Genomic DNA, 24,675 nt, shown 5'->3' with positions numbered 1-24,675 from the left:
GTTTCTTTTTATTTCTGGCTCCTCTGTTTTAATGAGCTTGCAGGATATTTAAGATATTGTTCTATAATTAGATCAGATGCTGTAAAGCTTCACATTAGTTAAAAATAAACTAAGACATGTTTATTGGTTTGTCCCACACTTTTTACATTTTAAAAACCCACATCATCTGACTTGGCTCTTCAGTGTATATTTTATTACTATTATGTTTTTTGAATGGCACTTTAAAGAATTTCTCACCTTTGAACTCGAGCTGAAAACCTACAGGATGCAATTCGCAAAAAGTCACAAAGCTTGCTTGCTATCCAAGGGAATGATGCATTTGCTGTGTGTGTGCCTGTGTGTGAGTGGCGTGAGTCAAGCTGGCATGCTAGTCACGGGGAGTGGTTTGCATGTTAATAAACAGTATATGTAAGCCTTTTCCACTAGGACGGCACTCAGAGGGACTCCTGTGCACTGAAGAAGGGACTACGTTTCGCTGCATCAGAGTGAGTTCAGTTTCAGCTTTGCTTACTGCCATAGTCTGGCTTCTCTCTTTTTCCCATTTCTTCTTCTAATCCTATTCTGCCCTCCCTAGGGCTGCTGTTACACCATCTGTGTCGGGGTTAGACTCAAATAGTGCTACATGTGGAGCAAGTACAGAGAGTTTTTAATTTTTAGAGTTCTGTTAGATTTATTCAACACGAGTCTCTGACTAGTTCTGCTGGTGTAGCGAGGGATAACCATGAGCTCTACAGTAGCTGCAAGTGTAACTCAAGTACCCCACCTATATACCTTCTTTGCTGCTTGCAGTCATCTTTAAACCGCCTGCTGTACTCAAGATATCTGTACAATCACACGCACTGCTACAATCACACTTCAGAAATTCTGAACTGCTTATCTAGAGGCAAAAGGGCAGATCACTAGCCTGTTGTTACAGCAAACCCCTGTTTCTCACCAGTGCCTAATGCTATCTGTACTGAGGTACTTTGATGACCAGGGTACATAGCAAATTGACAATTTCCAAAGAAAAACCAACCTTAGCAGCACAGTGGCAAAAAGTTGGTGCTCCTGGAATTCTGCAGGGAGTTTTCAGTAAGTGAAAAAACGTTTCAAAGCAATATTCTATTAGATGTAAAGGCTGACTTGTATGCATTCAATTACATAAACAAAACAAATCTAGGCTAATGAGAGAAGAATTATATGAACATTAAGCAGCGACAACAATTCCTCTAGGTCATGTTTTGCACTGTTCTGTCCATTTTCCAAATTCCTGTCTTCTGGTTCAATGGATTAACATACTCTCGTCCTAATTCCCACCATTATTCTAAAGAGGAAAATCTGCATCTGCTTCCATTTTTTATTTTTTCTCTTTATCAAAACTCACAGGGTATTTTTTTCTGTTGATTTTTGCCTTTATTTCAAAATAATACTTTGAATAGCTGCTCAGATTTTTCATTTCTTTATTTTTTTCTTTTTACATTCTAACTGCCATCATTTGCCCTTGTGCATAATTCTTCTGCACACACTTCCTCTGTTAAAAGCCAACCTTTATTCACTGCTGATTTCAAACTATCCAAGCAAACAAGCCATAGCTATAAAATATTTTTCTGGACTTCTACACTCCTTAGAACTGTTTGTAAACACAGGTACTTTCATATTCAAAACTTGCAATTTTTGTAATGAAAAAAAAAAGAGATAAATTAGACACAGAGGTCTTTTATAAGTTCACTTTTGTTTATTCTTTTTTTTTCTTTAATCTGAAACAGAATCCACCTCTCCCTAAAATGCATACATAGTGTGAATTACTCCCTGATACAGGTGCACACATACAGAGACACACAATCAAATCTCTTTGGTTAGAAATAAGACTGAAGCTCTCCACATTTTAAACTGAAAATATATACAAAGTGATTCTTAGACTTCTGGGTTCCTGCACACACAAGCAAGTTAGCCAGTTGTATTTAGTGCAGCACACTCCTGTGCCACTAACATAGTCTGCTGCTCTAATGGTTTGTTAAGATTTCTGCTTGCTATCTGCCACACACAACCTTCTTTTAAGCAGTTAGAAAGCAGAAGTAATTGAAGATGGTGCTCACTTTCAAAATACCTTCAATCAAAATCCCACCACCAAGTAATTGCACTGCCTGGGAGCCACTGATATATTACTGGTTTTGCACTAGCGAGTGTCATGCCATGCCACCAAAAGCTATGCTTATTCACAGCAGCTGACGAAGTGTCATATGTACTGCAAATCTCAAGCAGGTGAAATTGTCACCCTTTTACCTGTTAGTCCAAGGAAGGGAGGAGGCAAGGAAGAAGGGGGGGAAAAAATCTGCTAAATCCTACATATGCATTTTTAAGTGCTATGATTTTGAAGAACCTCACTTATCTGCAGTCAGTTGCTAGAATTCCCATAAAATAAGCTACAATGATGAAAACTGGAAAAAGGAAATGCCTAATTTTGCACCTCTTTAGAAGAATATAAAAATAATGTTGGAAGGACTCTGAGAAGCATGAGCATGAAATGGGATAGGAGACAAAACAAGGACACTCAGCGATACCAGACAGACACATCTATGTTTTGGGTTTGGGTAGCAGATCATAGAATCACAGAATCCCTAGGTTGAAAAAGACTTTTGAGATCATCAAGTCCAACTGTACCTGTCTACTACTAAACCATATCCCTAAACACTTCATCTACCGTTTTTTAAACACTTCCAGGGATGGTGTCTCAATCACCTCCCTGGGCAGCCAGGGCAACCTCCCTGTTGATAACCCTTTTGGTGAAGAAATTTTTCCTAATGTCCAATCTGAACCTCCCTGGTGCATCTTGAGGCCATTCCATCTCATCCTATCACCTATCACTTGGGCAAAAAGACCAATACCTGCCTCTCTACAACCTCCTCTCATGTAGTTGCAGACAGTGATACGGTCTCCCCTCAGCCTCCTCTTCTCTAGGCTAAACAACACCAGTTCCCTCAGCTGCTCCTTGTAAGACTTGTTCTGCAGCCCCTTCACCAGCTTCTTGCCCTTCTCTGGACACTCTCCAAGACCTCAATGTCTTTCTTGTAGTGAGGGGCCCAGAACAGAACACAGTTTTTGAGGTGTGGCTTCACCAGTGCCGAGTACAGGGGCAGAATCACTTCCCTGGTCTTGCTTGTCACGCCGTTTCTGATACAAGCCAAGATACCATTGGCCTTCTTGGCCACCTGGGCACACTGCTGGCTCATGTTCAGTTGGCTGTCAACCAGCACCCCCAGGTCCTTCTCTTCCAGGCAGCTTTCTAGCCATTCTTCCCCAAGCCTGTAGCACTGCACAGGGTTGTTGTGTCCCAAGTGAAGTACTCTGCACTTGGCCTTGTTGAACCTCATCCCATCAGCCTCAGCCCACGGATCCAGCCTGTTCAGATCCCTCTGTAGAGCCTCTCTACCCTTTAGCAGACTGACACTTCCTCCCAGCTTAGTGTCGTCTGCAAACTTGCTAAGGGTGCACTCGATTGCCTTGTCCAGGTCATCAGTAAAGATATTGAACAGGAATGGAGCCAGCACCAAGCCCTGGGGGACACCGCTTGTGACCAGCCTCCAGCTGGATTTAGCTTCATTTATCATGACCTGCCTTTCATAAACTCATGTTGACTGGGTCTGATCACCCAGTTGTCTTGCCTGTGCTGTGTGACAGCACTCAAAGTGACTTGTCCCATGATCTTCCATGGCGCTGAGGTCAGACTGACAGGCTTTTAGTTTCCCACATCCTCCCTCCAGCCATTCATGTAAATGGGTGTAACATCTGCCAGCCTACAGTCAAGTAGAATGGTAAAGGGAAAAGAAGAACAAAGAAAAGCATACAGAAGAGATGATTTGAACTGTCTCACAATCATACTTTTGTTGATGTTTGACAACAGGAAAGAATAAATGTGGGACACCAGTCTCTGAAACTGTATGCTTTGGGTAATAGAGAAATTATTTTGTGGCAGGGTACTCTGGGGCAGAGCAGGGAACCCATAGCCTGCTCTAGAGCCAGGGTCTGCCTGGTGTTTCTACAAACAACGGTGAAATCATCTGCAAGCTGCTGCTCAGAAAGTACCTACTTCTTAAGTGTAGGGACACATAGGTTAAGGTTTTACATACCAAGCAGTTTATGACCATAACTCATAGGATCTTGGATGTTTACCACTTACAGCCAAATAGAGATGGTCCCCAGGCTTCTGACCAGGTGCTGCTCAGAGATCAAAGTCCACACTTGGCAGTGCTGATTCTCTCAAGAACACTGGCAATGCCCAAAGAGTGCTTTAACAAGGTCCTGGGTCTCCTCAGGCTCGCTGTGACTGTGAAAACAATTTAAAAATATCTGAAAATCTGTGCCCCAGCCCATTGATTGCACTGGTACCTCCTGGCTGAGTGGTACGTGCCAGACACCCCAGGACGGAGTGGGTTACCATTAATTCACGACCAGGAGAGCTGGCGGGTGGTGCTGAAGAATTCTGCAGAGTTAATTGTCCGGTCTCAACTGTAATTGCTACAGGGAACATACATTGTGCTGAAAAAAATACCTAATTATTTTTCTTTCACTAGTGTAATTTTGTTTGGTTTTGGTAGGTTGTACTGCAGATTGCCAACAAGTGACAGTCGAAGAGCAAGGTAGTTTAGATTAGCAGGGGGAAGGAGCTCCTGTTTGTACTCCCCCTTTTACATATATGCGAACATGTACATGTGGCTGGGACAGGGGAAAAAGCTCATTTTTTCACACCAGAGGAAAGATGCTAGGTTGCCAAAGCAGTTGTTGACAATGTACTGTGCTGGACAAGCTTGTAAGTTGAGGAAACAGACATGAAATCATCCTGGCAAAACCAACAGCTGCCTTTGGAGAGCTGACTAAACCACTTTGTGCACAGCAACATGACTCGCAGCTGTGCTCTTTGCTTTGTAGGGATACTGTGAGAGGGCGCTGGTTTATCTGAAGACTACAGAGACAAGATGCAAGGCATAACTTTTGCAGGAACGACTAGATTTGGCAAGAATTCTCTACCACAATATGCTTCAGGGAATTCTTAAAACATCTGATGAGGAAATAAAAGAAGCCTTAAATAGTTTCTCCTGAGAAATATCCTAACCACTCCTTAGTCCACATCTTTCCTGAGATCTCTTCTCTTGTCATTTTATTCACTAGTATTTCGCTGTCTCAGGTGTGCAATGTATTAGTTTGAAGTTCATTTCGGCTTGGGAGGCTGCACAAAACAATTTTAAAAGTTATTTGCATAAAACTGGGGCCAAGTACCTGCAAATCAAAAGGCTGAGGATCAGACAGAAAGCAAAATCATCATAGATGTTCAGGCTGCAAACTGAAGATCCTAGCACAGAAGGCAGAAGGAGCATCAGGCTCTTGAGGCAGCCCAGCAAAGCCCTGCTGGTGACTGCTTCTCTGCCTCCTTGTACATGCGTCATTCACTTCAGTTAAGATGAAGGGGGTGAACTTCAAATGTCTGAAATCTTAAATATTTGACTGGAGCTGTGTGAGGGGCAGTCACACGAAGAGCAGCAACAATGAAGCCATCCTGAAGAAACACAGGGGACCCTGGTGTTCCATAGCAGTCTTGACAGTGCCCACCCATTCACTGTCCAGTCACATCAGACTCTCATCTCCAAAAAAATCTCTCAGAATAAGTGTTTTTCTAATCCTCCTCCTTCACTGAGATGCTTTTTCCCCCTGCGATCTGGAAGGACTTTTCTAGAGCTCTGATTTCCCACATCAGTAAACCAAGCCTGAAGCTTCCTTGGACAGATAACTGCTTTAAGCTCTCCTACAGCCCACACAGTAAAAGATCAGCCTTTCAAAAGCCCTCACTCACACAGCAGAGCTTTACTCATCAGGCAGCTTAACATATATCAGTACTAGTCCTCAGTAATCCCACAGCAACACCTTAAAAACTCTTCCCACATTAGGAGGCTAATTTCCACCACAGGTTGCAAATAACGAAGACACTGCACAAAGGCATGCAAAATCTCATTAAAAAAATCATATGTGCTTTAAGCTGTGCACGTATTTAATCTTCAGAATCATGCTAAGAAGTATTAGGCCACAACCGTTACATTTCCAATTTGTTATTTCAAAACTCAACCCTACAAATTGTATAAACATTTACTTCAGATGATTTGTGTATTAAACAGAAAAGAGTGTGCAGATTTTTTTTTTCTCTTTTCTCTCCAAGGCACAGATTGCCATTTGGCATAGAAAAAGAAGGGATCAAATTAAAATGTTTGTTTTCTATAACTGGAGTTGAGGAGGAAGAGACCACTGTTTTTCAGAGAGAGAGTTTATGTCAGACCAAGAGCTGACAGGAATTAGATAGAATTATTTACACATTTTCTGTTTCTTTTCCCTCTGTTAAAACACAGAATATTGCGGAAATCTTCCCCTGGAAGATTTTCAGTTTTCCATTACCAAAAACAAACAAGTTGTTACTATTTTTAGTTTTCAAAGACTGAAAATACCTCTCAAGCCTCTAATATTTTTTACTCCATGTTAAGCAGCTGAAGTTTATGCTTGAGGAAAAGAAAATGAACGTTTTTCTTTTTCACTGTGCAATAAGAGATGACCATCCTGATTCTTCCATTCTCTTTCCTAACGGAAATCCCAAAATCACTATATTCCCTATTCAAGGAGTACATCACATGAGATACTTACTGTACCTCCCAGTTTTTTCCAGGGAAAGGCAAAAGTTATTTGCCTTCACCAGACAGAATTGCCAAACTTCCTCATGACCAAGGAGTCAGAAGGGGACCAACACCCACCCCATGGCTAATTCTTACTGGCATGGATGAATTTCTCAGCATGAAACTGTTTTCTCTCCAAAAAGGGCCAATACATCACTATTTTTGTCTGCAATTTCAGCTGTTAATTTAGACGTAAAGTACAAACACAGAGAGCTTTTAGAGAGAGCAATGTCTCGTCCAAGAAGAAAAAACATAAGGCATTTCTGCAGCAAGCGATTTGATCAGCAACCAGAGGAGAGCTGAACTGTGCCCTGCAGCCAGGGCAAGGCTGCTTTCCAGCTGGCTCCTGCCTTTTTGGTATTGCTTAAGCAGGAGAAGGTAACCAAGCACGCTTTTCCCCAAACTTTTCTGACCTTTGTGAGACTGGTTAAGTAAAAAAGAAGAAATACTAGACACAGACATCTTTTATTTTTCCTATCTTGCTAAAACTGCAAATTTCGTTTTATAAAGTCAGGGATAAGGAATTCACATATCTGAGAAAGACAATAAGAAAGAAAGGCAAACCTGAACTTAATGTTCCCAGCATTTCTCAGGTGAGATTAGGCAGAGCAAGTCTCATTACCGATTACTAATTTTTCTTTGTACTCTACAAAGTAACACAATTCTCCCCAGCTCCTAAGGATCAGAACAAAAAAATCCATGCTTCATACTTGGACAGATCACTCATGAGATAACAGAAAAACTCCCATTTAATGTGTAACAATTCTTTTGTCTGTATATACAAAGAAAAAAACCCATGGAGCCAGCCAGCTTCTCTCCTTTCCTTTTCTAGATTGTGTTTCCTAATTGACATCAGCACTACTGGGCCCTGTGACAGGGAATAAGAAAGAGAAGGAATAGTTTTCCTTCTGAAACCCCAGTGTCACCATTAATGGAAAATGTTCAGCTGATAGTGGTTATAAGAACTACAAGCTGTATACGTGGCATAGCACGTCTAGGCCATCCTAGAAACATATGAGTAAATATATGAATTGGCTGATACTGAAGCGCCCACTCCCTCCACCCCAGTCGGATACCGAAATCAGGTTGTTGGGTATGCATCTGTTTCGAACCTACTCATGTAACTTCCAGGCCAACTTGGCAGAAACACCTTGTAAAGAAATAGCAACTGCTTTAAAATCAGCACTAAGAACAAAAAGAAAGATGAACACCTACCAAGCTTTTCAGCTTTGGCTAGATTATTGCTCAGAGAGAGAATAAAATCTGTTTCACACTTCATAAAGCAAGATGCTTCTTGGCAGAAAGATACCTGTATGTTTACATGAGTGGAAGCTGATTTATTTTTCTACTTTCATGTTATAAAATCATGAAATTGGAATGCATAGTATCTGTTCCAGCAACTCCAACACTACAAACCACTTAATCTTATAACAAAATAAACAGAGGTATCTATTGACTGAACTGCCACTCACTAGTCCTTGGAGGAGCTTTTTCACCTTCCTCTTCAGACTGGGCAGCACACCTTCCCTTCTCATGGCCTTCAGCAGGCACTGGCTTTCTTCCAGCAGATCCTGAGGTCCAGCCTACTCTCCCAGTGGCCAGTGACAGGCCCTGAGTTCACCAAGATAGCCCTAAGTTGAATTAGCACAGAGAAATGAAACAGAGCTCCCCAAGGACTTTGGACTTCAGTAAAGCCTTTTGACACAGTTTCTCACAGCATTCTGCTTCAGAAACTGTCTGCCTTTGGCCTGGATGGGCACACACTCTCCTGGGTTGAAAACTGGTTGGATGGCCGGGCCCAGAGAGTGGTGGTCAATGGAGTTAACTCCAGCTGGAGGCCAGTCACAAGTGGGGTTCCTCAGGGCTCGGTACTGGGTCCAGCTCTGTTCAATGTCTTTATCAATGACCTGGATGAAGGAATTGAGTGCACCCTCAGCAAGTTTGTGGATGACACCAGGCTGGGTGGAAGCGTGGATCTGCTAGAGGATAGGGAGGCTCTGCAAAGGGATCTGAACAGGCTGGACCACTGGGCTGAGGCCAATGGCATGAGGTTTAACAAGGCCAAATGTCGGGTCCTGCACATGGGGCACAACAACCCTATGCAGTGCTACAGACTAGGAGAAGTCTGGCTAGAAAGCTGCCTAGAGGAGAAGGACCTGGGGGTGTTGACTGACAGCTGACTGAACATGAGCCAGCAGTGTGCCCAGGGGGCCAAGAAGGCCAATGGCATCTTGGCTTGTATCAGAAACGGTGTGACCAGCAGGTCCAGGGAGGTGATTCTCCCTCTATACTCGGCACTGGTGAGACCGCACCTTGAGTACTGTGTTCAGTTCTGGGCCCCTCACCACAAGAAGGATGTTGAGGCTCTGGAGCGTGTCCAGAGAAGAGCAACAAAGCTGGTGAGGGGGCTGGAGAACAAGTCTTACGAGGAGGGGCTGAGAGAGCTGGGGTTGTTTAGCCTGGAGAAGAGGAGGCTGAGGGGAGACCTTATTGCTCTCTACAACTACCTGAAAGGAGGTTGTGGAGAGGAGGGAGCTGGCCTCTTCTCCCAAGTGACAGGGGACAGGACAGGAGGGAATGGCCTCAAGCTCTGCCAGGGGAGGTTCAGGCTGGACATCAGGAAGAAATTTTTCACAGAAAGGGTCATGGGGCACTGGAACAGGCTGCCCAGGGAGGGGGTGGAGTCACCTTCCCTGGAGGCGTTTAAGGGACGGGTGGACGAGGTGCTTAGGAGCATGGTTTAGGGAGCGTTAGGAATGGTTGAACTCTAAGACCCAGTGGGTCCCTTCCAACCTAGTGATTCTATGATTCTATGATCTTAAGGGCCAAGTATTTGTCTGATTGCAATTCAAGCGAGGGTGATGACACCAGGCAGTCAGGACCTCCAGACTGTCCTTTCTGGCAGGCTCATGACCCAGGCAGCATTGTGCCAGGTGCTGGCTGTGGTGCTTTCCATAAGTGACTCCTATACTAATGAAGACTCCTCATGTTAAATAAATATACATACAATGCAATGCATCATATTTTCCAGGTAGACAGCTCAATCCTCAGATTTTTAGAAATACTCAAATTAATCTTAACCTAACCCTACAAGTCTTGCTTGCTGGAAGAAACAGCTGTGCTTTTTAAAATCCTCCAACAATGATGAAACCTTAAGGCAAGAAAACCCTTAATTTCTCACAGTGCAAAGTACAATTAAAGGGGACTTTGCACCACAAGGTCCTTTTTCAGGCTTTCAGGGGAGGTGAACCAATAGCTCAACTTAACTGGTTTCTTCCCCTCCACCCCCAGCTCAGGAAAAAAGCTCTCTGCTGCCTGGTCCTTCAAATATTAATAGGCTTATCCAAGAAAATGAAATTAAGTCCTCCCTTTTGTTTTCACTTTTTTTCCCTGAACTCGCATACCGAGTACCTGCATCCAGTTTTTGGTGTCTGTTACTAACCTGAGAAACATTTCTTTCTATTACTTTGATGGCTGGATTTTCCAAAACAGAGATGAAACGCTATTTCTCTACAAAGTCCAGCAGAGCTTTAGTGTTTACTTACAAAGGGCAAAAGCTCAGGCTTGGCCTGCAGGACTGTTCCCTGGCTAGCAGAGGGCAGCCTGCTCAGGGTTGCACAAGGCATACCCCCAAAACTCATCTTGAGCAAAGAAAGTGTAGGCAGTGTGCTTGCGATTTACACTTTTAAACAGAGTTAGGACATAAACACTGTCATCCCTTAGAAGCAAAAGTATTGCATACCTTGCAGATATTAGGACTGTTTACTTCTGTATCTCTTCTGTATGTTCATACAGTTTCCAGTGTGCCAGCACTTTTTTCTTTTCTGCACTATTGCTATCAGATATTCAGAATTTTAGTTCTCAAGGAATGCCACTGATTCTTTCCTGGGCTCTAATGTCGCTCGAAGTTTTCGAACTGATGACTCAGTCCTGCTTTAACTGGAATAGAAGCATCTCAGATTCATCAGTTAATACAGTGTCTCACTCAAGACATTAACAGTCTTAAATTATTTGAGATCTGGCTTTAAATGCCTGAGATAATTGTAACTTCAAACTGAATTTTCACTCATGAGTAATGTGAGGGATGCCACTTTTACATACATTTGACCTCCTCTCAGATTTTCTGTGTGACTTTGTCACTGAGTGGTTCCAAAAGCCGAATTTAATCATGAGATCCACTAATCTTTTGTTTAAAGGTATGTGAAAGCCAGTTAAGCTGACTTTAAGAAAGCTGCTGAGAAAAGCTAGTAAATCAGCTAAGCAGGTCAACAACTTCTAAGAATTAAAGCCAATTTAATAGTGAAGTCCCACTAGTTGAGTTCACTACTTTCAAAGTTGCACGTGACAAAACTGGGGCTGAAGTTTCCACAGGCTCTGTCAATGCAGGGCAGGACAGGTGTGCACATGGGTCCCGGCCATGTATTCATTGCTTTAGAAATTGAAAAACTACTGCTTAGTTGGTAGGTTTATTGGTGGAAGTAAATCAACCCCTTCCTGCATTTATACACACTTGAATTTGCAGTGAACTCACCTGAACAGTTTTAATAGCATTGAGCAAGTGGCTAAATGTTTGTAAACCTGGGCACTAAGGTCTTCCTCCCACCAACATCTTCCAGTATTTTGAAGCCAGGACTATACCTAAAGACAGAGAAACAATTTTAAAGAGTTTTAAGGATTCTCCTGCCCCCTCCTTAAAAATAAAAGCACAAACTTGAAGACCCCAAATTGGCCTTTTTCCCCTAATAAGTGACATATTTCAGTCATTTAATAATTTTGTATGTTTTTACAGTGGTTTCGATTTGTTCCTCATGATCCATTCCTTTACAATACACACTAGGAAAATGAGGTAAAGGAGGATAGGGAAAAAAAATAATTAATTCATGTGTTTGGCAAAAAGCTGTTCTGAACATCACCATTTCTTTCATTTAGGAACGCATCTGTAATTGTTTAGGAAGTGCTACTCCTGACATTTCACAATGAATACAAATAAAAAATGAAACCTACAAATATTTACAAAAATATGCTTACAATAAAGCTACTGAGGCCTTTAAAATGTCAAGTATTTTTCGTAAACTTCTTGTAGGACTGTTTTTTTGTTCATCGATGGAAAAAAAATCATAAGCCTGAATGTGCATCAGCACTGCAAATATTTGATTACTCCTTATGGTGTATCTAGTAGAAATTTGTTTAGCTTTGCTTTAGACATTTCAAACAATAGTTTCCACTGCTTCCTTGACGGACCAAAATATTCCACTATCTACTACAACAGCCGGAAAGACTTCCTGATCTTCATCCAAAATTCCCTTTTATTGACATCACCTCACTACTCTTGATTATACACGTCTTTGTATATAAAGTTCCCCAACAGTAAGAATTAAACTCTTTCAAGATATTTGCCACTAGAAATGCTGCGCTTCACTGATTTCCTGCTCTTCACTGCTCTGTATATAGCTGCCTACTGCCTTCCTCATGACTGTAGCTTAAAATCTTCTATTCTTGTGTGTTTAAGTGCCTTCCATCTGTGGACTACTTTCCTCTAAGGCAGGATGGAGGTGGCCAAGATACTGGAGTCGTGTATGAGTGGTGTAGTAAGTCCACAGCACTGAAACTTCTACTGCTGTTTACAAAAAAGGCTCTGTGGACACCCCTAAAGAAAAGAGAACACAGAGTGGGTTTTGCATCTTAAAGGTCATATCCTCTCCAAATGCAGATTGAGTCAGTAGTATTTTCTTACTTCTAAAAAACCAGGAAAATAAGAATCAAATGGGGTTTTTTCTCCCACCTTTTATTCCCAAATCACTAAGTCATGTCTAATTTGAACATCAGATAACACATGTTCTTTTAAAAATGCTATATCTCAGTCTCAAATGAACACACAAAATCAGAAGCTGGGACAAATGGGGAAAAAAAAAGCTACGATCTCATCCTCTGTTTTTACATTAACTTTGTAGACTTACAATCCAAACTCATCTTGCATTAAGTATAATAATATTATTATTATTATAATATTATATAAGCACATTAAAGCATAACAAGTAATAAAACTGGGCACAGAATTTGAAAACAGAGTAGCAAAGTTTTACCACTTACCTAAATTATGCTGCAAAAACTTGGAGTTTTCAAAATTTCTCTGTTCCAAGAAAGAAAGTTACACCTGTAGTCTTCAAGATGCTTTTGCCAAGCAGCAGACAAAGGTATTTACTGGTAATTATCACATCTACTATACTAACCACATTAAAATGTAACTAATTTTGCCTGCAGCTTCTTTTATCCAGCATAAAGAAACAAATTTTACTTGACTTAAAAAAAAAATTGTAGTGGTGACTTTGTTTTAAAGCACTTGTAGGTATCTCTGCCTGTAGCTCTCCATTTCTGCTCCAGCTTCTCTGTCAGTCCATCTGCTGTTAAAAATCTCTATTTACTAATAATCATTTCAGACCATGCTGTGTGCTAAAGGGGAACAGGTAACTATCACAATAAATTAAGCAGCCTCCAGAGTGCTCATTTGCCACTCTGAGGACAAAACGTAGATGTTTTGGCTTTTGAGGAGAAAGTGGCAAAGGCAGTTTGCTCTTTTCAGCATGAGTTAGGTGCAAGCTTTCCTAGTTTCTGAGACTCTCCCTCTAAAGTGAAAGCTGATGATACATTTGCCCTCAAGCATATGTTTTCAAAGGCAAGATGACTGTACAATCTAACTCATGGGTATTTTCTATTGTTGACTGTTACACTGAGAATCAAATAGAGACTTCCTGTTACATGATTCCTAACTAGAACCGAAGAAAAAGAAAATCAAATGAAGCCTAATAAAGTCAATTCAAGTTTTCTTTTGGCTTCTGTACAAGAAACTGAGAATTTGACAACTATTTCCCCAAACAAGAGTGTAGACTGGTTTCCATAGCAAATTTTCTTTCTAAAATACCTTGAGTTGATTGCCTACACGACTATAGTAATAATGGGAAAAATCACAGTAGTTTGCCAATTCTCATTAGTCTTGGCTGAAGGTCTCCCATAACCAATAGAGACTGAGCAGGACAGACTTGAACAAAATTGCTGCTGAAGACATCAGCTATCTTCTGTTACAATGTATGATTTTAGATTTGCCCTCTGAAAAACACTTTAGAAAAATGGCCTGAGTTTGGAGTTACAAGAAAAATACATGAAACCTGGAAGTTTTTAGTATGTCTGAAAAAATCAGACTATCTTTCTGGAGAGACACAAGGAGAAGCTGTAAGTTTAACTGTCATTGTCTACGTCTGAATATTGTGGCAGAGAAATGCAGAACAAAAAGGTGTGACTAATGTAATGATTGCAAAGTGCAACACATCATGGCTTAGTGTAACACGTCCTTTGCGTTGTACAAGCATCTGTTTCAAAACCAAGCATATGATGCACTTCTGTAAAAAAGGAGTCGAGTTACCCATATCTAAAGCAACACTGTGTCCCCCCTTTCAGGAATCCAACATGCCACAGTATAAGCTGACATACTTCAATCTGCGAGGACGAGCAGAAATCAGCCGTTACATTTTTGCCTATTCAGGCAAGAAATATGAAGACCACAGGATAGAAGCAGCAGACTGGCCCAAAATCAAACCAAGTAAGTGGCACGGCATCTTATATCTAAAGCTCTACTAGGAATACTGTCAAAAAGAAAAACGATTGAAGACGTACCTGTATGTTTCATGAGCAGAAATACATTTAATTCCCGGCTTTAATTAAGCTTCTGAGAACTTTTTTTTTTCCTGCTAGTCAAAATATTATTCTTGATACTCTCAGAGAAATCCAGATCCAAATCTTCAGACAATCTAAAATTATTTACCTTTTATCATCCAGCTGGGCTTTTACTCCTTATCAATTCAGTTCAGCCTTTGTCTGACTAAAACTAATCAAATGCATGTTAATCTTCTCAGATTTTTGGAGGATTTGGTCTCAAAGACCATGTCAGGGACATCACCCTGGTTTTAGAAAACTGAATTAGTGTCAAAAAGAACACCCTTTTGCAGTCAGAAAAGTCTTCAGAGAGGTAAAGTGATGAGATAAAACAAAACAATTCAGTTGATATAGCAAAGAGAAATCAAAAGGATCAAAAGATGCACTAGAAAATATCTGGTCCTAAGAGTAAGCCCTACTAGCCCTTCTTGGAGTAGTCTGCAGGCTATTATATCCCAACCATTTCATGTTTTTGAGTTAAAGTAACCTCTTTCCAGCTATTAGACCCACTTGTTATTTCTGTTCATCAAATCAGCCTTAGTTCAAATAAAACAGATCTTGAGTTTGGAAACTGGGGATATAAAATCAGAGATAGCAGTGTCTTCATTTCATGGATTTGGCCCGTGTTTTGCTACGCAGGCTACGCCTTTTCACATCCAAATTGAAGAATAACACCTTTAGTTTTGGGAAAAGGCACAACTAATTCACCAAGTGCTTTCTATTAATCAAGCGATGTTTCTTGATAGGCTTTCATACCATTTAATAAGCTCAGCCAGCAGGCTACCAAATTCCTGCAAGGTGCAGTTATATTTGATCTTTTTCACAATGTTCACAACAACTTGAATGACAAATACTACTGAAACACTGCTGGTCTCCAAGTGGCAGCTGAAGCGACCTGTGGTTCTCAAATCTAGAAAACACTGCTAACAACCCACAGAGAGGAGTGTAAATGGAGCAGGGAAATGAGATATTTTCAGTTAGGGATGACTGACTTCAGAAACTTTTTTTTGTAAGAACTTAAGCCTGTTGACCATGTGGTTTAGCTTATTTCTCATGCACTGCAGTTCTCAGGGAAGTGATGTAGAAACTAAAGGTGAGACCGAGAATTCAGATGAACAAAGGAAAGCCTGCCTAGGCCTTTTCCGTACTAAACTACACACATATTCACATGTACATATGTGAATGTGTGTCACACCCACTTATGTCCTGAAACAAAATTCAGAGAACATCAGCAAAATACAATTCTATGAAGAGTTTTGCTTACTGATTTTTAAGTAGGACAAAGTAGAAGTATAAGTAGTGACTTACAAGTTACAAAGATATTCATATCCTAGGACATGATGTTATAACAGCGTATCTGTCAGACAACGTAAAGGCGTTGCATCTCTCTTTGCTTATTGACGATGTCCCACACGTACAAGACAGTGCAAGAAACAACGCAGGAAAATCCTTCCCATAATTTTCTTCAGTGCTCACATCATGAATCTCCCAGTGAAGCTCTATATGTACAGTACTTGTCCACTACAGTATATGCCTAGTTGCAACACCATTAGCACCAAAACAACAACAGCAGCTGTACCCTAGAAGTCTTAAGGCATACAATTTGTAGGCTGCATCTGCTGCATTAATAAACGATGGTTAAGTCACTTAACCTTTGGATATATTTTTTCTCTTTCCGTGATGTGAAAATTTGTTAGCAGGTTTACCCAGGGTCAATTAAGATATTTCATTTCTCCGTTTAATGGCCTTTCATAGCAGCCTCTACTATGACTGATCTCTAGATGAAATTCCAGAGCAGATAAGAAGTTTAGTAAAACATGGGAGCTGCTGTTCTCAGATTTGTGAAATCATCTGTGCAAAATTTATGCTGGCCTGGGGGTTTTTTGGATTTCTGTAGACACCCAGTCAGTCAGTCAGTGGAAGGGAACTGGAATGATAATTGACCAGGAAAACATATACCTGCAAAGAAATAGTTGGATACATATCTGAAAGTGCTACTACATCTCATACCAGGATGCTAAATGTTTGATTTTGCAAGGCTTCCTGAATCTCTGCCAATCTAAAGGTAGCATTCGCCACCAGTGGCATCTGCGTTGCAGACAATATGCAAGGTGAGAGGTTTGTCAGCTAAATTAAGAATAAAGGTATTTTGTTTATATGCATAACAATGTAATGCTGCTAAGGAAATTGCACGGATATCAACTAACTGATGACTACCACCTCCTCCTCCTTTGTGAAGCAATTCTTACTCATGGTATTTCCAGACAAAGTAATCTCCCACAGGCAAATCATTCAGCACAACTCTGAATAAAAGGTAGCAACAAGGTTTTGCAGTGAACAGCCTTACACTGTTCAACAACAGCAACACTCGCTGCCCCAGGCTGCCCTAAGGTATGGAAACACAAGAATTAGTTGTCTCCTAGCTAGGGACTAGGTTGTGTAGGGTTTGTGGGTTTTAACACAGAGATGCACCATTTGCCATAAGGAAAACAAACCATTTGCATTCACTACAATCATAAATTTTCAAATACTGCTCCAGCTCCTTCTGCGGAGGCAGGAATTGAAGAGCACCAATCCTCAGGAAAGCAGATAACAGGATCCTTGCCAAGAAATTAAAATACTGCTATGTTCAACAGTAAATACAGAATGAGGGGATCCATCCAACCCATTGTGCATACAAAGGCATAGTTCACGCTGCTGAGAGATCTTCTACACTGCTGCCATTCATGTTCTGGTTTTGGATCCTTCTTATGAAGATTTTTTTTTTCCCCCATTTTGCCTGGACTGAGTCTACTTCAAAAAAGAAAAGAAATAAATTAGCAAATTCCAGTCAGTCTTATCCTGGTGAAAACCAAAGGGTGGTAAGTGTTTAGCAATAATAATGGGGATTACAGCTGCATTTGATGTAACGGCAGCTAATGTAATAGTGATTTCACACACCACTTAATTTGCAACCCTCAAAAATCATTAAAATTTGTCCAATTAATTTAAGTAATTATATATTGAAGTAAGATTAATAAATACCAGACAAATTGCTATGCACACTTGCATACACAGTGTTTGCTTTTACCCACTTGCCTATGAAAGATCTGAAACCAGTTTGAATGCAGAGTCTGCAAACAGAACACGTTGTCCCTCTTTTTAAAAATTTCAAGTATGATGCAGTAAAAGAACGAAAAAATACTCCAGAAATCTAGACAAAGAGCACTTCATATTTCTTGAGCTACTAAGGGAACAAATCAAGGAATTCAAGGTTGTCTAAGAGCACAAGGAGTCAGATCTTGGTACAGATGATAGGTTTGCTTTATCAGTTTTCACAAAATTAAAGTAAGGCTTTGCAACAAATACCAACCTCCCAGCCAAATCATTGTACCATATAAACCAGAAAACACTGTAATTATTCTGAATAAAAGACTTCTTTCTTAGTTGTCTTGTAAAATTGATGGGAAAATAGAAAGTGTGCATTAAGATGAATGTGCAGAAAGGCTACTTAGAAAGCAGATTTGCAGCTGCTGCAAGTTTAATTTTGATCTAGACTGAAGAATGTGATGGATTTGGGGTTTTGTTTTGGCATTTTTTGTGCGGCTGCCCCCAGCAAGCCATCATCTCAATGCTCTTTCAGGCAAATAACTCCTTGCTCCTATAAATACCGTCTCATTTGATTTTTTTACACTTAAGTGGTATTTTTTTCTGTATGAGCGGGAGGCATTTTATGACATAAGCACATATGTAATTTGGCTTATACACTCTGATATTTCTGTACTCAACATTCCTTTTTTTCCCCCTTCTGTCACTAATTAGATCATCTTTGGTAAAATTTCCAGTTGCTGAGCAAGCATTACAGCACAAACAAGCTTAAGCAACTAATTTGTAAGTATTAGCATTAACTAGTTTTAGCACAGAATTTTAAAAACTAGACAAATATAAAGTAGTGGCTTTATATGATCCTTCATTCTATATGTCATTAATTATTTAAATAAGTAAACAAAGTCATGTTTTATATTTCTTTTTGAACAGGCTTTGACTTGACCATACTACCATTCAATACACAGTCAATTCAAGTTCTACGCTCTATCACATAATAGACTCATTCAAGATCTGTATTGCTACGTGATAGGCTCCTCACATAAATCATCACTGCACTGACATAAGTCATGGTATAGCAGAAAATCCACTGTAATGATGCACAAAGTTACCATTCCCTTGAGATATTAGGTTTGCACACAGTAACAGTTTTTGTTCTATGGCCCATTCAGAGAATGCAAAAAAACCCAAACCATATTTTACATAATTCTTATATATTATATCATATATTTGTTTCAAACGATTCAATTTAAATATGAATGGAAAGGAAAAGGAGTTACATCTAGTTTTCAAGGCAAAGAAGAACTTATTTTGATGGAGATATTGCAGTAAGAAGCATAGCTGTGACATTTATTTCCCCCCAATCTTTGACCAATCCAGTTGCCTTACTATGGCATCAGTCTAAGATGTTTGACTGCAAAACAATTAATTATTCAGGTTTTGAGGAATAATCAAATGCTTAAACACAGACTGTTTAGCACTGAGGCCATGAACGATTTCATGCAAGTAGTGCACAGGGTGAAATAGGGGAACCTGAACTCATGTCTGGAAGCAAAGCTGAGGCAAGTCAGGATAAACGTGGGGAGGAAAGTGCAGAGACAAGAAGGAAGTGAATAATGAGCAGAAAGGGAAGAAGGAACTAAGGGAAAGGAGAAAATAAAAACTGCATCTGCATAAGGGTTTCTCGTTGGCTTGGGGAGAACAGCAGTGAGAAACAGCACAGCATTAACCTCTGGGTTCTCCACACCAACAGCCAACCAGCCTAGCTGCCAGGCTCGGGCAAAACTGTGCTCCGTTCTGTGTTGTGTTTCCTGCCCCTGTCCTTGACAGAGAAGCAGGCCCACATAAGCACCATCAACTGGGTTGTGCTTGGGAGCATGAGCGAGGAGCTCATGGGCAAAGGGAAGGCCTGGACACTAGTGAGAACCGATAGGCATGCCAGGATGGGAATAGTTATCACAGCCCTTAGGGACTTCACGGGATGGAAAGAATTTATACAGATGTCCTTGCTTTTAACACACATCAGGCCTTATCTCCCCTGCTTATTATCCAGTGGAGACTATATAAACATCCCAGTTCTAGACGCAAAAGCCAACCAAAATTAAAATATGTATAAAAAGGAATTAATCTCGCTATTAAATACTGCACAGTGAGCCCTTCCTAAAATTAAAAGAGAGACTGCAGAACAGTCTGATGACTTATAGTCCCCCTCTGTCAAGGTTTGTGCACATTTCATTCCAGCACGCATTACTAAAAATATATAATAATCAAGAATGAATAATCAAGATAATAGGAAAAGCAAAAATTTACTGGTGAAAGTTCAATTCAAAGAAGACTATGGGTTTAGTTATCCAAACAGCATACCTTTTAAAAACCCTGTTCCTCTTTTCAGTGAATTTTCACTCTAAATCTGGAAATCAATGCAAGCGTTAATAGCGCCTTCTACTTCAGATGAGTAACAAAGCAAACTAAAAGGGGAAGAAAGGTCATATATTCTGTGCATGCCTGAGAAATGACACTGTTTGTACGATGAGGGCAACACATTTTTCTACTTTTCCTTCTTAAAATGTATTTGCTCGAGTGGGAGTTGGAAACTTTGCAAGACAACATTGTTTTGAAAAACATGGAAACGACATCCATGTGGATACACAAGGGCATAAACTGACGTAAGTATGAAACAACCCCTTGTCCGATCAAGGTTAAAGAAAAACTAGCAAAGTGACACGCACATCCTTCCAATCTGCAGTACTTTGGCTGAAGTCATGATTGCTCTCTGATACATGTTGTTTCATTATTTGCCCCTACAAGCCTCATTCTACCCAAAAAGATCCCTCTCACACTCCAGCTTCAGGTGCCACCTCTTTTGCTTTCTCATCTAATGTAGAAGCCTGGCAGGAACTCGCCTATATGCTGGAGTTCAAAGGAGCGGAGTTCAATGGAGCCACAACTTTCACCAAAAACTTGTAAAATTTTGCAGTTTTAGTGCAATGTTTATACACATGGTGCATTTAAACACCCCCAGAGGTTCCTCCAACGTGTGTTATCAATGAGCTGACCTAGGAACAAAAGCACCACAGGAAGATCAAGGCAAGCACAGAAGTTCAGATCCCTGATTCTAAAGGATAACACTGCCTTAATTCATGCACAGAAAGATGTTTTTCTGTTGAAGTTTGGAGCCTCTGAGTAGACGGCCTGGCTGTGTTTTTTAGCTGTGCTTCAAAAAATGGGCTTCCTGTAATGTGTCTAGAGGTCACATTAAGGTCATTTGTCAAACCCCAACCTCACCTCCAGCAATGAAACTATGCCCATCCAGTGTGAAGGCTCTTCAAGTACTTCTTTAGGATGAACAGGGTGACATAAATCCACTTCGCTTTTCTCTACTTGGAAAAAGAAGTCTCTAGTTTTCACAGAGAACACATTCCAAAACCTATATACAGTCTCCTGGTTTTGCTATGAATTTATCAATACAGGATAGAGGGTTTTTTAAAGTTACAAGAGCAAAAAGACGCTTCACTGCAAGTTACTAAAACCTTTGGTCTTGTCACATGAATTTGGGATATTAATGTTTCAAAGGCAAAGAGATTTTTTTTTTTTTTCCCTAAAATTTTCTGGATTGAAAAGGAAGCTTTATAAACCATTATACTTTCTCCTCCCATGAGCAGGAGGTGCACCATAAATATTTTCTGCCTTTATTCTGTTCTTTGTTATTTTCTTCAGCTACAAAGCAGCCTGGATACCTGCCATACTTTCTGATGTGAAAGAATAGCATTCCCTGCACCCAATAAGAAATTACAATAATCTGCTCAGCACAAGTGTGCTTTCTTCAGACTTCTCAGAATTGCACTCATTTACAGCTTATTAATCCAATTCTTCACAGAAGTCAATGTATAATTATATACATACACTCTACCTGCAAGAAAAATAAATCTATGTTTATGTTAAAATCAAATTTTTATTTCCTGGTCTTTATAAGAAAAAAAATCAAATGGCATTTTGAACACACAAGGAAGGAAAGATTATCCTGCATTTACCATCTGTCATGCATTTACTAGTCCATTATTTAGTAATTACAGCAACAGATATGCTGCCTCTTCGTGAAAAACCCCAAACCTCATTATAAATTAAAGCATGATGCCTTTTGGACATTTAAAGCACATAGGTCAATGTGCAATAAAATCTGCTCTCATTAATTAATTTTATACTTACATTATGAATCATGCAAGTGTATGAATATTTTTATTGCACACGAAAGAAAGCTGTATTTGTATATTTTTAGTTGTAAACTCAGTTTCTTTTCCAGGAAAGAATAACCAGATCTTAATGAAAATTTCTCAGCACTGAGGAGGAAGAAGTCTGTAGGCATAACTCATGTTTTCAAGGAATGAATAGGAATTCCCTTGCATTCTGTGGACTGCTAGGAAAAAAAAAAGTTAATCCAGAAGTGAGAAACACAATGTGAGATATTACTACCACTTTGCCACTCAGCTGCCTTTTGTACCTCAATCCGTCTTACTCAATTCTCAAAAAGATGCCTCCCTTCTTTTGCTGTTAGCAAGGGTTTCTTAAAAAAAAACCCAAAAAAACCAGAAACAAAAATTATATACATAGAAACATAGAACCACCAGGTTGGAAAAGACCTCTTGGATCATCGAGTGCAACCATTCCTATCTGCCACTAAACCACGTCCCTGAGCATCTCGTCTACCCTCCTTTTAAATACCTCCAGGGATGGGGACTCCACCCCCTCCCTGGGCAGCCTCTGACAGTGCCCCATGACTCTGCGAAAAATTTTTTCCTGATATCCAGTCTGACCCTCCCCTGGTGCAGCTTGAGGCCATTCCCCCTTGTCTTTACAACCCCTTTCAGGTGGTTGTAGATAGCAATAAGGTCTCCCCTCAGCCTCCTCTTCTCCAGGCTGAACAACCCCAGTTCCCTCAGCCACTCCTCATAAGACTTGTTCATACACACACACAAACCAACCAGCTTTCATTTTCCTTGTAGCAACTGACAAAGTGGAACTTCAGTCAAAGTGGCAGCTTTTAGCTTTTCCCCCTGTATGTAAATATAGCTGAAAATGGTCCGTTTGGTTTCTAGATGAAGCAACTCTGGTTTCCCAACCTGAGCAGCAATCATCATGTTTCAGCAGTTATTGCTACAGAGCCTGGCTTAGTCACATTGACAGCCCCAAAACTGCATTAGCCCAGTGGGACTTGTACTGGGGCCTCCAAAGGCAACCACTCCATTCCTTCGGGGCAGCACTTATTGCTCCTGAGGTGGCTGCACTCTTGGTTTTACTTGTACAGCCTTGTGTGCTCTGGGGAACTGAGGCTGGCTGGATGTTGACCACGCGGGCAGTTGAGCACACGCTTACCCCTGCGCTCACACTTGCTTGAAAGATGTGCCGGTATCCCACATAAGCAAACGATACTTCACACCTCTGTGGCTTTGGAGGCAGTGATGCTCGGTGCACTCTGCACTGTTGATCCACAGAGCAGAACTAAGGCTCTCCTCATTTTTATAACCAGAGAGCTTTTCAGTTTAGCATTCAGAGATGTGTCTTTTCTGCTCTGGATTCTCAGTGAGGCAATATGTGGACAGGCGAGGACATTGCTGTCTGGCTAATAAACATGTGAAATCTTCTGTATGACAAGTCTGTTATTGTTTCAATAACTACTAACAGTACATGCATTCTCCCTGAAATACAGAAGTTCATATTGTTTGAGCTCCTTTGCTTCTCCAGCATTAAAATTTATACTGGCCTCAGAGTGTGCTAAACTCAGGGAGGGGGGGGGGCAAAAAGTTTCTCATTAGTGTTGTGTTCAGCTGCAGGAAAAAAAATGCACAAAGGAGTCCTGGACATCTTGTGCGGCTGCCAAATTAATTTTTGCAGATACAGATTTGACTTCTAAGATCTCAAACCTAATGTGATTCACGTACTGCATCCTAAACAGAGCCACATGGCGGTATTCATCAGTTATCCCGATAAACAGGACATGAATGCATCAAATTCCATTATTTTTCTCTTTTGATGAGAACTGAAAAAAAACTTACAGAATAGAAGTGGTATTCCAGGAGTCCTGTAAAGACAACTCTTCTGAGTTTGAAAGCACGTTACACTTTTCCAATAGCAAACATTCTCACTTTCCACTACTGCCTTTTTACATCACAAGACAGCCTTAAGATGAGTATATATCTTAGGTACATAAAATGTAATCCAGATTAAAATTCTGTACAAAGCATTTGGCTGTGATCAACACTTGGAGTTTATGAAATAGCGCCCTTTGAAACACAGGGATGCAAAGTTCCTCTGTTGAACAGCACTGGGTTCCCACAGGCAGGTTCTCACCATCCTAAACATATTTTCCCAGCTTAAGATTTGCTCCGAGGTTCCAGTCCTATTTGATATCATGCCAGCAGCTCGTTAAAAATATAGCAAAACAGCAGCTCGAGTTTTCACATAGACTACTAAATTAATGCCTAATTAGACTACTAAATTAATGCCTAAAAAAATAAGACTAATTTCTTGTCTCAAAGTCTCTTGCTGTTAGCCATCATGCCTGCTTAGTTTGTCTTCTCCTATACTTAAAATCTGGAGGCTTCCTCCCCATGGCTGACGGAATATTTGTTCTTTAATGCAAGCCAAGTCAAGCAAATTTGAGTATCTTCATAGCATTTGCAGCTCAGTGTGAAAACTGTATTTGCCTCTTTGTGATGACTGCCAAGTGAAATGTCTTCTCACAACATAAGTTCTGAAATACAGGAATTTCTCTGAATCACTCCTTCTGAATTTAAATGAAAACCATTTAATGAAAAACAGCACCTTTGTAGTCTTTACCCAATCTCTTATTTCATACTCCAGTCAGATCCCTCACTACCAAATCTTCAGTAGTACCTCACCTAACTTTAGCAATCACTTTCCTAGGGAGGAGAAAGCAGGAAAAAGATAGGAGAAAAAAAAAATGGTTTTACCAAAAATCTTCTCTGCATAAAAAACTAAAGATACATAGGAGCATATTGAGCCTTTACAGCACAAAACAAGGAAGAAACACAATACCTGATTTCTGTGCTATAATTGCCTCCTTGCAGTGCAATCTGGTTTTATCCTCAACTTTATTTTTTTTTTTCTAGGCTATGCATTTCCCCACAGAAATACTGTGAAAACATTAAATGTTACAACAATGCATACGCTGTGAGTG

General features: G+C 40.4%; 1 protein-coding gene across 1 annotated transcript in view; it reads left to right on the top strand.

The window, feature by feature from the left end:
- Window positions 1-327: 327 nt before the first annotated feature.
- Window positions 328-24,675, top strand: part of HPGDS (hematopoietic prostaglandin D synthase) — a 31,761-nt gene continuing 7,413 nt past the window's right edge. The window contains exons 1-2 of the mRNA XM_009562752.2: window positions 328-485; window positions 14,142-14,283. Coding sequence (XP_009561047.2) covers window positions 390-485; window positions 14,142-14,283 — 238 coding nt within the window. The 5' untranslated portion in view covers window positions 328-389. The remainder of the gene's footprint in view (window positions 486-14,141; window positions 14,284-24,675) is intronic.

The sequence above is a fragment of the Cuculus canorus genome, chromosome 4 (assembly GCF_017976375.1).
Source record: "Cuculus canorus isolate bCucCan1 chromosome 4, bCucCan1.pri, whole genome shotgun sequence".
NCBI lineage: Eukaryota > Metazoa > Chordata > Aves > Cuculiformes > Cuculidae > Cuculus > Cuculus canorus.
Note: the sequence above shows the minus strand (reverse complement) of the source record. Positions and strands in the feature narration are given on the sequence as shown.